This window comes from Odocoileus virginianus, chromosome 12 (assembly GCF_023699985.2).
Source record: "Odocoileus virginianus isolate 20LAN1187 ecotype Illinois chromosome 12, Ovbor_1.2, whole genome shotgun sequence".
NCBI lineage: Eukaryota > Metazoa > Chordata > Mammalia > Artiodactyla > Cervidae > Odocoileus > Odocoileus virginianus.
This window is the reverse complement of record NC_069685.1, coordinates 66,813,487-66,827,887: the sequence shown is the minus strand read 5'-3', so window position 1 is coordinate 66,827,887 and position 14,401 is coordinate 66,813,487. Positions and strand designations below refer to the sequence as shown.

General features: G+C 64.4%; 1 protein-coding gene across 2 annotated transcripts in view; it reads left to right on the top strand.

Moving 5' to 3' along the window:
• The window catches only part of BCR (BCR activator of RhoGEF and GTPase), an 88,372-nt gene extending 74,674 nt beyond the window's left edge, over positions 1-13,698 (top strand). For both annotated transcript variants that reach the window (XM_070475690.1, XM_070475691.1), the window contains exons 17-23: positions 6,414-6,473; positions 7,577-7,686; positions 8,845-8,984; positions 9,476-9,610; positions 10,294-10,399; positions 10,706-10,868; positions 11,178-13,698. In XM_070475690.1, coding sequence (XP_070331791.1) covers positions 6,414-6,473; positions 7,577-7,686; positions 8,845-8,984; positions 9,476-9,610; positions 10,294-10,399; positions 10,706-10,868; positions 11,178-11,267 — 804 coding nt within the window. In that variant the 3' untranslated portion in view covers positions 11,268-13,698. The remainder of the gene's footprint in view (positions 1-6,413; positions 6,474-7,576; positions 7,687-8,844; positions 8,985-9,475; positions 9,611-10,293; positions 10,400-10,705; positions 10,869-11,177) is intronic.
• Positions 13,699-14,401: the final 703 nt, after the last annotated feature.

Here is a 14,401-nt window from a genome sequence, read left to right as displayed (position 1 = left end):
GCCGGCTCGGGGCCTCCAGGGACCCCTGTCCCTTGGGACCGGGTCTGAGAGCCAGGGTGCTCCTCTGATCACCCGCCTCTGCCGCACTCCGCCACCTGCCAGCCAGCACCACAGGGCAAGGGCGACGGGTGTGTGGGGGGGGCAGTCCTGGCTGCGCTGAGACCCAAGGACAGGAGGCTCACGGCACCTGAGGCTGGGCTCCCCTCGGCCGGGGCAGCCCAGGGTGGCTGTGAGTCTGGAATCCCAGGGATTCCAGCCTCACTGCTAACCGCCTTGTTTTTGTCTTATTTTTTCTTTTTAAGTGGTTACTTTAAAAAAAATTTACTTATTTCATTAGAGTTACGTATATGTACGCACTGTTTGCCGCGCTGGGTCCCCGTTGCAGCGCGGGCTCCTCTCTGGTTGCAGCGAGCAGGGGCTCCTCTCCGGGTGCAGGGCGCGGACTTCCCACTGCCACGGCTTCTCACGTCTCAGAGCAGCGCGGACTCTAGGCGTGGGGTCTTCAGTGGTTGTGGCCCCCCCACCCGGGCTCTAGAGCCCAAGCTCAGTGGTTGTGAGGAGCTAGCGTGGAACACGTTCCTCCACAGCAAGTGGAGTCTTCTCGGACCAGGGATCAAACCCGTGTCTCCCAGCCTGGCAGGTGGATTCTTCACCCCTGAGCTCCGGGGGAGGCCGCCTCGGTCTGTTCTTGATGGACACCGGGCTGTTCTGTGGGCATCCTGAGCCGGACGCCTCCGAGCGCGGCGGTGTTCAGGCACCTGCCTGGCGCTGGTCACCGTTCGGGGCCTCGGTCGTTGCCTCCGTGCTTGAGGATGGCTGGCCTCCTTTGTCTCCCGCCCCCCGTTCCCTCCTGCACCTGGCCCGGCCCCAGCGTCTGTCCCGACACCCCGCTCTGCCCGCACCTCGCCCAGCCCACAGTGAGCTGGCAGGCTGGGCGCCCGATGCCTGTTCTCGACTCTGGTTACTCCAACCTTGGGCTTGACGTCCTCTGCGTCCTCCTGCAGGACTGGCGTTCCGGGGGTGCCGGGGTCTGAACCGGGGCCTCCGAGCACTGCTGCTGGGTGACCGGGAGGCTCAGACAGGAAAGGGAACACTCGTCTTCCTCCTTTATGGAGTCAGGCTCTCTCTCTGGAAAGAGAGATCGAACCGGGGTCTCCTGCGTTGCAGGCAGATTCTTTACCGTCTGAACCACCAGGGAGAGAGCGGTAGTGATCAGATAACAGCGGGACTGGGGTGTTTCCGGCTGCGCTGGTCTAGTGGGATTCTTGCAGGGGACAGGCCCGGGTGATGCGGACGTCAGCAGGGAAGGCGGGGATGAACAGCATGGTCACATGCTGAGGATGGTTAAGTATTGAGGGTGGGGATTTTTTTTCCTTAAATATTTACCCCTTATTTATCCAGCTGCGTCAGGTCTTAGTTGCGGCGCGTAGGATCTTTCATTGCAGGGCTCGGACTTTGTGTTGTGGCCCTTGGGGGCCCTTAGTTCTCTGACCAGGGGTTGAACCCACGACCCCCGGAACTGCAGGGCAGACTCTTAACCAGTGGATCACCAGGGAAGTCTGTAGGGCAGAGGATTTTTGCTTAACTGACTTAGCAGGAAACCGATCTTGCTCTTGCTGAAACTGATCTCTTGGGGACAAGGCCTGCGGCACACCTCAGAGGTGCCGCCGTGAAGCAGGTCACATGAAGTTTCTGGTTTCCCAGTGCCCGTGAAGGGGACGTTGACACTGTACTGAGGTCAGAGTGTGTCATAGTGTCACACCTAAAAAAAGCAGTGTAAATGCCTTAAGAAAAAAAAAAGACTTCATTACTAAGGAGTGCCAACCAGCATCTGACAACGCAGGGTTGCCCCAAACCTTCAGCTTGTGAAAATGCAGATTGCAGAAAAGTGAGGGCTTGTCTGTAGCTGGGAAACAGGTCAGAGGAGCCTGCAGACTCAGGTCCCCCAGCCCCGCTGCCCCTCCTGGGACCTGGGGTGACTCAGAGCCGTCATCAGTCCCCGGGACATCCCGGAGGGGCGGGAGGGGGTCTGTGACTCAGGCTGGGGGCGGCCAGGCTTGTTTACGAGTCTGGATCCTCAGCAGGAGGAGGAAGGAAGGCGGTCAGGGGAGGCTGGTCATGCTGACGACAGCCCGGGACCCCAGCCAGGCCGCCTCCCCCATCCCCCGTGGACACGTTTCTCTGGGGGGGGGGGGCACCTCGGGGAGGCTGTTGGTGACTCCCGGGCCCAGCCTGCCTAAACTGGGGCTTTCCCAGCAATTCCAGGTGCTCTCCCAGCTGGGCCGTGTGCGTGGGGCGTGTGGCCCTGCAGGTCCTGCTGTGGGGGAGGGGGTGGCTACACCGTGCCCCCCCCCCCCCGAGTCCTCGCCCTCTTCCTTGTCCAAAAGTCTCTGCCGCCTTAGGGAGTGGTGCAGAGCGGCCCAGGCCCTCCTTGCTCTACTTGTGGTCCCGTTTGGGACCCCGCATCTTTTTTTCATTGACCGACATCCACCGCATCCCTTTCAAGTAGAGAAGTCAGTGAAAAGTGAAAGCGTTAGTCACTCAGTTGTGTCCGGCTCTTTGTGACCCCGTGGACTTTAGCCCGCCAGGCTCCTCTGTCCGTGGGATTCTCCAGGCAAGAATGCGGGAGTGGGTTGCCGTGCTCTCCTCCAGGGGGTCTTCCCGACCCAGGGATCGAATCCTCCTATGTCTCCTGCATTGCCGGCAGATTGTTTACTGTCTGAGTCCCCAGGAAGATAAGCCAGTGCTCTTAGTAATTTACAGTTTTACGACCATTAACAACAATCGCGTTTGAGAATGTTTCCATCCTCTCAAAGCGGTTTCTCTGTTCCCACCCCCAGGCCCAGGCTGATCCACTTTTTGTGTACGGGTGTGCTCCGTCTAAAGAACCCACCTGCAGTGCAGGAGATGCAGGTTTGATCCCTGGGTTGGGAAGATCCCCTGGAGAAGGGCATGGCAACCCACTCCAGTGCACTTGTCTGGAGAATCCCATGGACAGAGGCGCCTGGCAGGACACAGTCCGCGGGGTCGCAGAGAGTCAGCCACGACGTATTGACTCAGCAGCTGCTCACCCTGCGTGTTTCGTGTAAACAGCCTCGCGCTCTGTGACGCGGTTTCCGCGACTGGCTTCCCCCACTTGGCAAAGCGTTTCTGAGGGTCACCCGCGTCACGGTGCGCTCACCGCATTCCCTTTTTTGGCTGGACCGTGTCTCGCCCGTATGCACACACCACGTTTTGCTTATCTGTCTGTTCTCTGGCGGGTGGACACCTGGGTTGCTTCCAGTTCGCGCCGTGTGAACCTGTCACGGTCGGCGTGTTCACAGACGCTTCCCTCCTTCCTGTGTGGAGAGCCGTGGGGGGGATCGCTGGGTCAGGCAGCCACGGTCGGCTCTGAGCTGCTGGCCTGCTCTTTCCGAGAGGCTGCAACAGTTCACGTCCCCGTGGAGGTGCGCGAGGGGCCCTGTTTCTCAGCGTCCTCGACAAGCCCCTGGTACTGTTTGTTTCCTGTTTATTGGGGTGCTTCGGGTCCTCGCTGTGGCACTCGGGGTCCCCGGCACGTCATGCAGGCTCTTCCGTCGCCGCGCGTGCACTCCCGAGGCTTGCCTTGAAGGCTTAGTTCCCCGAACCAGGGCTCCAACCCGCGTCCCCTGCCTCACCTGGCAGATTCTCAACCACGGGACCGCCCCGGGAGGTCCCCTCTCTTGTCTTGTTGATCAGAGCTGTCCTCCGGCCTTGGGTGGGTTGGGGCCGGGGGAGGGCAGGAAGGAGTTAAGGACACAGAGGTCAGAGCTCCAGGAATGCACTAGTGAGACGAGAGACTGGAGGGCAGCGACTGGAGGGCAGCGTCCCCTCCCGGGGGGCGGGGGTATCTCTGGTCCCCTCTCAGGGGACCACTCCAGGGAGCAGGTCACAGCACAAGACACGCGGGGCTCGGTCTGGAGGGCCGGGGAGGTCCCACTGGCCCGTCCTGGGCACTGACCGCTTCCTGGAGGAAACCGCGGTCTCCAAGGAGTCGGGTGAGGAGGGAGCCGCCTGCCCTGTATTGGTCCTGCCGCCACCTGGGCTGGGGTGGACAAGAGGATGCTCTGAGTGTGTCCGTCAGGCCGTCCATCCCTGACCGCCAGGCCACCCCTGCCTTCCAGGCAGAGCTCGGGGCAACCGTCCACCAGGCCTGCCATCCCCCCTTGTTCCCTGGGGGTGCCCTGTGCCCAGCCCTGGGGGAGGCGAATGGAGGCGCCCCGCCCACCCAGCCCCATCATGGCTTTCCCAAAGGCGCTCTTTCCTGGTCCTCCCCCCACCCCCGAGTGCTCCATTCCCAGCCTCTCCGGCTTGTTTACTCCTCTGTGCTGTGAATAGCCCAGGCGGAGCGCCAGCCTCCAGCAGTGTTTGTGGACGGAGCCCGGCCAAGGCCTTGCCTCCGGCGCACTCCCCCCTCGCGTGGCTTCCGCCCGCTCTGTTTTTTGGAGCCGGGCCAGCCTGTGGACGGTCTCCCCCCACCCCCGGGGCTGGAGGGCAGGCAGGTGGGGGTGGGTGGTCGGAGGCCCTGAGCCCCCCGTCCCTGGGCCGGGCGGCCGGTTCCGGGGGTTGCGGGGTGTTCTCCCACCCGAGTCCGGCCCCGGCAGGGATGGATGGGATCGCGGCGGTGGCTCTCAGGACCTGGAAGTGGGGGGCAGGTCCAGCCGTGCGGCGGCCTGGCCGGGCAGACACGGGTTACTCAGCGGCTCCAAACTGCCCGGCAGGAAACCGGCCACTTGCGAAGGAAGCTTGGCTTTTCTGGGCTCTGGAGGGAAAGCGTGACGCATCGGGGTTCCCGTAACTGACGGGCCGCTGGTGGGGGTGTTTTTCCCACACAAACAAAACGAAGAACCGGGGCAAGCCTGCAGAGGCGGGGCTTCCTGAGAAGCCGGGTCAAAAGGCGGCGGGGCCCGAGCCCGGCACACTCCCGCCCGATGCTGCTGCCCGGCCGCTGTCCCGTCCACTGCGCGGCTGCCCTGCCGCCAGCCCCTCGGGCAGCAGGGCCGAGGACGCGGGAGACGCCGGGCACGGCCGCCCTGCAGACCCTCCTGCGGCACCTCCACCCTGGCCTGGCGGGCCGCCCCCGGGCGGCCTCGGGGGAGGAGCACATGTGTGCTTGCAGCACTGCCCTGTGGACCCACTTCCGAAGCCTCGTGCACAAGGGCAAGGTGGGCCTGCGGGGGGCCGGGGTCCCTGGGGCGGGCAGGAGCCGGGCTCTGTCCCCCAACCCTGTCCCCCTGCTGGCTGTGCTGGTCTCAGGTCTGGAAGGGGAGGGATGGGGAGAAAGGCCCAGGGGTTACCAGCCTCTGGAGGGAACCAGAAAGGCTCTCTTTCTGCTGCTCTATCTCCCCTTTTAAAGCTGCCCGTGGGGGACTCCCCTGGTGGTCCAGTGGTTTGGACGCCACGCTTCCACTGCAGAGGGCAAGGCTTCGATCCTAAGCAAGGAACTAAGATGCAAACGCTACACAGCGTGGCTAGAGAAATTTTTTGTTTTTAATTAAAATAATGAAACTGCCATCAGTGACGGGACCCTGTCCCTTTCCTTGGGAGCTGGGGGCACTGAGCCCTTGCTTCCTGGGCGGTCAGGACACGGGAGCCTCCCCGCTCCCGCTACACCTGGCCTGGTCGGAAGCCGGGAGCTCCACTGGCCCCGGAGCTGCAAGGGCCCTGTGTCCCCCCGCCCCCGCCCACAGGCGCCCCCGAGGAGACGTGACCGCAGCTGGGCGCCAGGAAGCCCCACGGGGCAGTGGTCTGTGCTGGCTCTCTGCTTGCACACCTGCCCCTCAGGCCGGGGTCCCCATGGCCCCGGAGTGTGGCCCGAGAACCTCCCAGGAGGGGGAGGCCCCGCTGTGGGTGGGCCTGACCCGGATTAGAGACCCCGCCTGCACAGGCCCCCACACCAGAGGGGTGCGCTAAGGGTCCCCAGCTCTTAGATGGCACGTCCCCCCACCCCCAGAAGATGCTGTTGAAATCAGGCTTCCCAAAGTGTCGCCTACACGACTGGTCAGCCTCCTCCGAGCTGCGTGAAGCCCCCTGTGATGCTGTGGGTTGGGAGAGCAGGACAGCTCCCAGCCCCCAGGGCTGCCAGGGCGGGCGTGAGCGCCACTGGGAAGGGAGGGATCCCTGGGGAGCAGGGCCTGAGTGCTTGCTGACTCGCCCCCCAGCCGAGCCTGGGATGCAGGCAGCGAGGGTCTGGGGGCGGGAGGGCTCTGAGGCTCCAGGACTTTTCTAGTGAGTCCTCCGTTTGGACCCCGCTTGGCCTCTGGAAAGAGGTACCAGCCAAGGCCTGCTGCTGATTCCGCTCGGACGTGGAGGAGTCGCGGGCTTGGGCTTGCTGCCTGGCCCGGCCTCTGCTCAGAAGCCCAGGGCATCAGGTAACCATGACCCCTTGCTTTCAGCTGGACCCCCAGACCCTGCAGGACAGAGACTGGCAGCGGACGGTCATCGCCATGAACGGGGTATGTGCCACCCAGCACTGTGCTGGCTTCTGCTTCCTGCAGAGGGTTGGGGTGGTTCCAGTCCCTTCTGAGACCCTCGGGGCTGGAGAAGGCAGAGGCCCCGCAGGGCGGAACCGCAGCGTGCGGGCCCAAGTCCACGCGGGCCAGAGACTGACTTGTGGCTGGAGTGCCGGTCACCCCCCAGGCACTGGGCGTCCGTCCTCAAAGCAGGGTCCAGGGTCTTCATGGGGATGGAGGGGGCCTGGACCCTGGGGTCTGCCCATAGAGACTGAGACCCCTGATTAGACTTCAGTGCCCCGTAAGAATTGAGACCTTAAGAAAAAGCACTGCCACTCACCAGAAAAGCTCTGGGCATGTAGGGCATACCTGGAGGAGGGCGTGGCAGCCTCCTGTATCCTTGCCTGGAGAACCCCATGGACAGAGGAGCCTGGCGGGCTGCAGTCCCTGGGGTCACACAGAGTCAGACAGGACTGAAGCGGGTTAGCATGTAGGCACCGTGCTGACATTTGATAGGTGATTCGTGGCTTTTTGTTACATTATTCTCTATACGTTTTCTCTAGTGGCCTGTTTTTTTTAGGTTTTTATTTTGTATTGGGATATAGCCAGTTGACAATGTTGTGATAGTTTCAGGTGAACGTAGAAGGGACTCAGCCACACATATACATATGGTATGTCCAGTTCAGTTCAGTTGCTCAGTCTTGTGTCTGACTCTTTGCGACTCCATGGACCGCAGCACGCCAGGCCTCCCTGTCCATCACCAGCTCCTGGAATTTGATCAAACTCATGTCCATTGAGTTGGTGGATACAAATATGGATACATAGATCCATTCTCCACCAAACTGCCCTCCCATGCAGGCTGCCACGCAACATGGAGTCTAGCGGTTCTTTTTAATCAGGATTAAATGAGAAACAGAAGCCACGGGGTCGTGGGGGGAGGTTGTGCAGAAGCGGGTCCTCAGACGGCCCTGGCTGTTCTCAGCTGCTGCCGAGTTGGACCAGAGCCCGCCCCCGACCTGGACCTTAGCCTGAGATCGTGGGGCCCTGGGAGCAGGCTCTTAGGACCAGGAGGCTGAGAGGGTCATGCCCCCTGCCCTCCCCTGCAGATTGAAGTGAAGCTATCAATCAAGTTCACCAGCAGGGAGTTCAGCTTGAAGAGGATGCCTTCCCGAAAACAGACGGGCGTCTTCGGAGTCAAGATCGCCGTGGTCACCAAGTGAGTGGCGGGGGGCAGGGGCTCCTGTCTCTCGTCCCCGAGGGCGGAGGGCGCCCTCCCCGGGTGTCTCTTCAGGACGGAGCCCGTGTGGGCACGGCCGATGCGCGGGGACTGCTTGCAGGCCCCCAGCACGCACTCTGTGTGTGGCTGCCTCCCGTGCTGACCACGGACGAGTCCCCAGCAGCTCAGGGTGTCCCGCCCTCTGCCCGTGCCACCCCCGGAGCCGGGCTTGCCAGGGCTCCCTTCCCTCGCTTGGAATTTGTCAGGATCCGAGCTCCTGTCCTGCCCCCCCCCCCCCACAACGCCCCGTCATGGTCAGTCTCAGGAGTCGCTTGTGTGCAGGTTCAGGGCGGGCCTGAGGACACAGCCGCTTCCTCCAGAGTCCACTTTCCCCGGTTTGGAGCCTGGCCCGGCCCTGACCTCACTGGTGGTCAGGCGGGACACCTGGCTACGGCCTGGCCCCCGGCTACACCCCAGCCGTCCCCCCAGCTCCTCTGGGCGGCTCTGGGCGGGAGCAGGGACCCCCAAACGAGCACCACTCGTGAGAGGGGCTGGGAACAGGGCTTTGCTGGGTCCCGGATCCAGTTGCTAAACTAGACTGAACCGATCCTCCAGAGTTCTTACTCTGAAGAGTTGAAAAGTTCTTACTCTGGCGTCCTGCCTGCAGGGGCTGGAACTGTTCCCTGTTAGGACGTGGAAGAGAGAAATGTAGCGTCACAGGATTCTGAGCTGAGCACAGAGGGGCCAGGCGGCCCTGTGGACTTGATCCTCTGGCCCCGCTGCCTGCCGGGCCCTGGGCTCCCCTCTGCCTGAGGCCTGGAGGGGTCCCCTTTCTCCCACCCAACTCGGATACCAGACCGCTTCCCAGGACCCTTGCAGTCAGTCTCCCGTCGACCCAGGGCCCTGGGAGCTCCAGACTGACCTCGCCGACCTCCTGCCCCCGCCCCCGGGGTGGGTGTGCTCGGAGTGTGTCTGGCCCACCCGGACTGTTGGAAAGACCCTGATGAGATGGAGGCAGTGATGATAGTGAGAGCGCAGAGTCCAGGGGGACACAGGGAAGGCTCTGGTGCTCTGGTGCCCAGAGGCGAGGCGGTGGTGCCACGGAGGGGGCGGTGCTGCTGACGCTGAGGCACCGCCCCCTCCTCCCCACCCCTGCAGGAGGGAGCGGTCCAAGGTGCCGTACATCGTGCGCCAGTGCGTCGAGGAGATCGAGCGCCGGGGCATGGAGGAGGTGGGCATCTACCGCGTGTCCGGAGTGGCCACGGACATCCAGGCCCTGAAGGCGGCCTTTGACGTCAGTGAGTGTCTCAGCAGCCTGGCCGGAGGGAGGGGTGGGTGCGGCGCGTGCGCCACTGGGGAGGGAGGTTCACAGAAGGCGGTTCCTAACCCGTGCTGACCACGCACGCGCGGCACTTGCCAAGTTGGACCAGGGGCTTCCGTGGGGCGCCCCCGGCTCTACCCCTTGGGGGCTCAGCTTGGGGCCCACCCCCGGGGGTGGGTGTGAGAGAGGTGCCGACCAAGCCCAGGGGTCAGCGAGTCTGGTGCCAAGAGGCTGATGGAACCGTCCCGATTGCCAGATATGGCTGGGAGACCCCAGGGTTGTCTAAGAGCCTTGTTTCCTAACGCTGCGGGGGGCCTGGAGCCCTGGCCGGGGTGGTGCGGGGCGGGGGGACACCACCACTGTAGTTAAGCTGCCGTCAGGTGACCCACACGGCCCGGCTGGGGCTCAGAGGGTGGAGCCGACTCGGGTCCATGGAGGGCTCCGCTCCACTTCCTCGCCCTTCCCCAGACAACAAGGACGTGTCGGTGATGATGAGCGAGATGGACGTGAACGCCATCGCTGGGACTCTGAAGCTCTACTTCCGCGAGCTGCCGGAGCCCCTCTTCACCGACGAGTTCTACCCCAACTTCGCCGAGGGCATCGGTGAGCACGGGGCGTCTCCCGTCCCCACTCCTGTCAGCCTTTGATTGGAGGGAAACCCAAGTTTCAGCACAAACTCTGCGAGTGGCGGGGGACTGGGAACCTAGCCGTCCCGGGAGGCCTCCACGGGCTGACCGCTGTGCCTGTCCCTCGAGGTCGCCGAGATGGGGGGCTGCCGCTGTGGACTGCAGCTGCCAGTGTGGGGTTCGGAGGCTGCTGTCCTCCTCAGGGGCCCCAGACCCTGGCCCATCAGTCAGGGCTTTCGAGTACACCCTGACCCTGGGCCCACCCGGAGCGTGGGGGGCGCTGGCACTCGGGGCAGCTGCAGCCTCCGCACCCAAACCCCGCCAGGGCCGCTCAGCTGAGGACCTGCCCCCACCCACTGCCACCCAGGTGCAAAGGCTGGTGTGATGGGGGGTCTGTGGCCTCCGCTTCCCCTGAGCAGGTGGGAAGGGCCAAGGGGGCCAGGAGGGCAGCTGTGCTTGGCACCCCCGCCGCTGGCCCGTGTGGTGCCCCGACCCCTCTGAGGGTCAGATAAGGCGTCCAGGGTGGCCAGGCTCCCACCCCAGGGCCCTCACCGGGGGCCAGTGTAGGAGGCAGGACCGTGACTGGCCCGGGCCCTGGGGGCGCCTTCCAGCCCCGGGTGGTCACTATGAGAAGTAACCGCCCCCCACCCCCCCCCGCAGCGCTCTCAGACCCTGTGGCGAAGGAGAGCTGCATGCTCAACCTGCTGCTGTCGCTCCCGGAGGCCAACCTGCTCACCTTCCTCTTCCTCCTGGATCACCTGAAAAGGTAGCCGCCCTCCTCTGGGGTGCTTAGGGCCCGGTGGGTCCCCTGCTGCCGTCAGACTCCCCGGCTCCCGCGGCCTTCCCTCTGTAGTGCTCCCCCCATCTGTGGGTCCCCCTGCGCCCTGGACAGCCATGGGCTCGGGTGTCCCTGCGGGCCTCCAGCCTTCTGCTTTCCGACCGGGAAGAGCCGGGGTGGGTCAGCTGGGGAGCCCTCCCACTCGCCCTCCCGGGGTGGCCTGGGTCCCCACCCACCTCCATGCCCCCATCCCCGAGGCGGCGTCACGGCAGTTTCCCCACCACCCCCCGACAGGGTGGCGGAAAAGGAGACGGTGAATAAAATGTCCCTGCACAACCTCGCCACGGTGTTTGGCCCCACGCTGCTCCGGCCCTCGGAGAAGGAGAACAAGCCGCCCGCCAACCCCAGCCAGGCCATCTCCATGACCGACAGCTGGTCCTTGGAGGTCATGTCCCAGGTACGGTGGGTCACCTACCTAGCCCGCACCTGTGGCCGCTGCCTGCGTCCCACACCCCCGCGTCCTGCCAGGGGTTCCCACTGATCCGTCGGGAGGTGGCTGAGGTCTGGGGACGGGGCCACGAGGCGGGCCGCGGCTCTGCCCTCTGCTCTTGGCTGGGGATCCCAGGACCGGTCTGGGGGGCGGGGGGCCCCAGGCCTCTGCTGTGAGGTCCTCGTTGTCCCCAGCAGGGCCCTGGGTTCTGCCAGGGTCAGGGTGGGGGGGCCTCCCCTTCTCTGAGCCGCCATCCCCTCCCGCTCCGCCCGGCAGGTCCAGGTGCTGCTGTACTTCCTGCAGCTGGAGGCCATCCCTGCCCCGGACAGCAGGAGACAGAGTGTCCTCTTCTCCACCGAAGTCTAGAGGCCCCGGCCCGCCCCGAGAGAGCAGAGGACGGCCCGGGGCCCTGCCAGGGACACGGGCCATCCGGCCACAGAGCTGGAGCTGAGCCTCCTGGAGGAGTCACCGGGCCCCCCTCCCCGGGCCCACGCTGCTGCCAAGAGACAGCGACCTCTGGCAGAAGCGGCCGGGGCAGTCCCGGCCCCCAGCCCTCGCGGGCCCTGGGCTGGCCTCAAACTGTGTCCACGCCACCACCAGAGGGCGCCCCGAGCCAGCGCGTCGCCGGTCGTGGGCCTGGCGAAGGGAGTGGTTTTTGCGAAATGTAACTTAAGAGAGTTGCAAGATGTCCACTGGATCACCTGTCGAGATGGCGCATCTCGGGGGAGGAGGGAACAGGCAGGAGCAGACTCTCTGACTCTTGAGTCGTCGTCCTGAATAAACACCACTGCCGATTCATGCCCAGGGAGGGGGGCCAGGCCCCGTCCGTGCGGGTGGGAGCGTGTCGATTTCCCAGATCAGAACGCCCGAGTCCTGCTTTGTAACCAGGCTGGAGGAGCCGAGTCTACACCGTGTGGCGCCTGACCCCATTCACCTCCTGCTTCTGTCTCTCTCTGCGGCAGACATGGGCCTTCCTCCTGCTTTGTCTCCGCCCATCTCCGGCGCATCGAGTGGGCAGCCGCCCGCCGACCTGTGTCACGTGCAGGGCCCGGACACCAGGGGCGGGGGGCCCGGGGCTGCGCACTTTCCCGCGGCTCGTCGGGGCGGGGCGAACCCACCCACCGTTCAGACGCACGCTTGCCTCGTTGGCTCAGAAGACCGGCCTCCTCCAACCCGTCGTCTGCCCCCTGTCCTCCCGTCCGCTTGATCACACCCCGCCCTCCCCCGATCCCCCGACACCCAGACCGGCTGCGCCCCCTCGCTGCACGCTCCCCACACACTCTTGTAAAGGTTTTCTTCTCTTGGTGGCGGCGGCAGCTTGCCGACAGCTTGTTTTAAACTTTGATCCGAATAGCCTTTTGATACTTGAATATTTTTAAGTTTTATACATAGTCTCTAATTTTTTTTGTTTCCTAACAAGATTCAGACACCCACTAAGATGTTAGAATGTACTCTGTGGACAAGCGGTGTACACCGCGGCATCTTGTCTTCCTCCACGCGCCAGCCCTCTTTCCATCGGGAGCTGCTCCGGAAGTCTCCTGGGCACCCGGAATTGGGGGGAGGTTGGGAACAGGCCGAGGGTGGGGGCGCCCACCCCGGAGCAGCTGGAGGGACCGACCCCCCTGCGCACACACTCCGCGCTCCTGGGCTGAAGCCAGGACGTGGCTGGTTACCCTGCCGACCATCTGACTTAGAGGAGACAGAACCGGGGACACCTCTAGGTATTTTGAAGACGCACATCTGTGAAGAATCGTATCGCTTCTTTCTAAGAAGGGGCAGGGGCAAGGAGAAAAGAAACAGGCCAAGCTTCCAGGCTGGACTTGCGGGAAGAGAGGATGTCACTGAACCAGAGGAGGGAAGTGTAGGCACGACTCAGGAAAAGGCGTTCGCTTCTCACGCGATGAGACCAGTCTCGCGGGGCACTGCTCGGGCCCTGTCCCGTGTCCCCAGCGGGGCGGGAGGCTCTCCCCCGTCGTGTCGACGGGCAGGAGCTCCAGGCACGTGGGGGTCACGTGCCCCTCCCTCTCCTGTCTGCTCGCGGACCTGCTGACACGGGGGACGGAAAAAGAAGCCACTCGAAGCTCTTAGGTCCTCATACTGTATTTATTTAGTTGTACTTTGGTCTCGTGGGGAGAGCTGTGGTCCCCCTGGGGGATGAGGGTGTGGCAGATGGCAGGGGGCAGGGGTGTCCTCTGTCTCCGAATGTTCTCTGGACTTGGTGGGTCTCCTGGCCTCCGGCCCCCGAACTTTTCTAGCCTGGCTTCCCATCCCGTCCAGCCCTGGGGGGAATGTGCTCTGCCTGGAAAGCCCTGGCCCGGTTTCTGTTTCCTGGAGCCTTCATGATCTGCGTGCACCGTGATGACACTGGAAAGCTGTCTCTCAGCGTCTGTGCCCATCCTGGCTCCCTGCCGCACCTCCTTCCCCTCTGCGAGCTCTTTCTTGGCGCAGGATGCACGCAGCCGAGTGGCGGGATGATTGCTCGCTCTTCCCACCGTGGCGGCAGTTGCTCTGGGTCCCCAGGCATCCCCGTTGCTTGTCTGACACTCCGGCACTGACAGGCGGCGAAGCTGCCGGGTGGGTGACCAGCTAGGGGCCAGACGTGACCTTCCTCGAGGCTCAGCAGCCGGATGCCGCCTCGCCGCCCGGGGCCCTGCACCTGGAGCCCGAGCCTGGCCGCACGCTGGGGTTGGCGGTGGGTCTCTGGGCAGCCACGTGTCCGAGTTCCAGCTCAGCCGTCTCTCCTGCCGCGGTGTGGGGGAAAGACTGCTGACACTTTCATTAAAGTTCCTTGAGACGACTTGCGTCCATGCTGGTGGTGCCGTAGAAACGTCGTGACCAGGGGCTCCGGGAGCGCCCCTGACGGGGCCGATGGGTCAGGGCTGGGGGTGGGCATCGGGGCTGGAAGCAGCAGCAGGTGGAGTGGACAGGTGGGCATCCAGGAGGCCTCCCCGAGGAGGTGGGCACTGCTGGGGACAGGCCCAGCCCGGGGCGTCCACTTGCCCTCAGGCCGCCTCTCCGCCAAGTGCGGGGCTGTTGGGTTTGGGATGAACAGCTGCAGGGATGTGGGCCCGGCCCGGTGCGGGGGGCCCGGCCCGGTGCGGGGGGCACGGCCCGGTGCGGGGGGCCCGGCCCTGCACGAGCCCCTTGGCCTCCGTGGTTCCCACCGGCGCTTGCCAGCCCAGCCTCTGGGTTGCCGGGCACGGGACGCCTGAGCTGCCACCAGCCTCACCTTCAGAAAAAGCCACCCAGTGTCCAGGGACGCCGTGCCCCCGTGGAGAGGGGCACGCCAGGTGCGGACACACGGGGACCTGCCTTGCCATCCTCGACGTCTGCCAGCATCACCCCGAGGTCCCTCCAGGGCGCCTTCCTTGAGGCGGAAGGGTTGGCATTTGCAGAGCTGCATGGACGCCGGGCTGCTGCCCTCCTGATGCCTGCTGATGAGGAAAAGGCTTCCGCAGGCCCCCCTCCTCGGATCTGGCCCCCGAAAGGCAGTTCTGTGT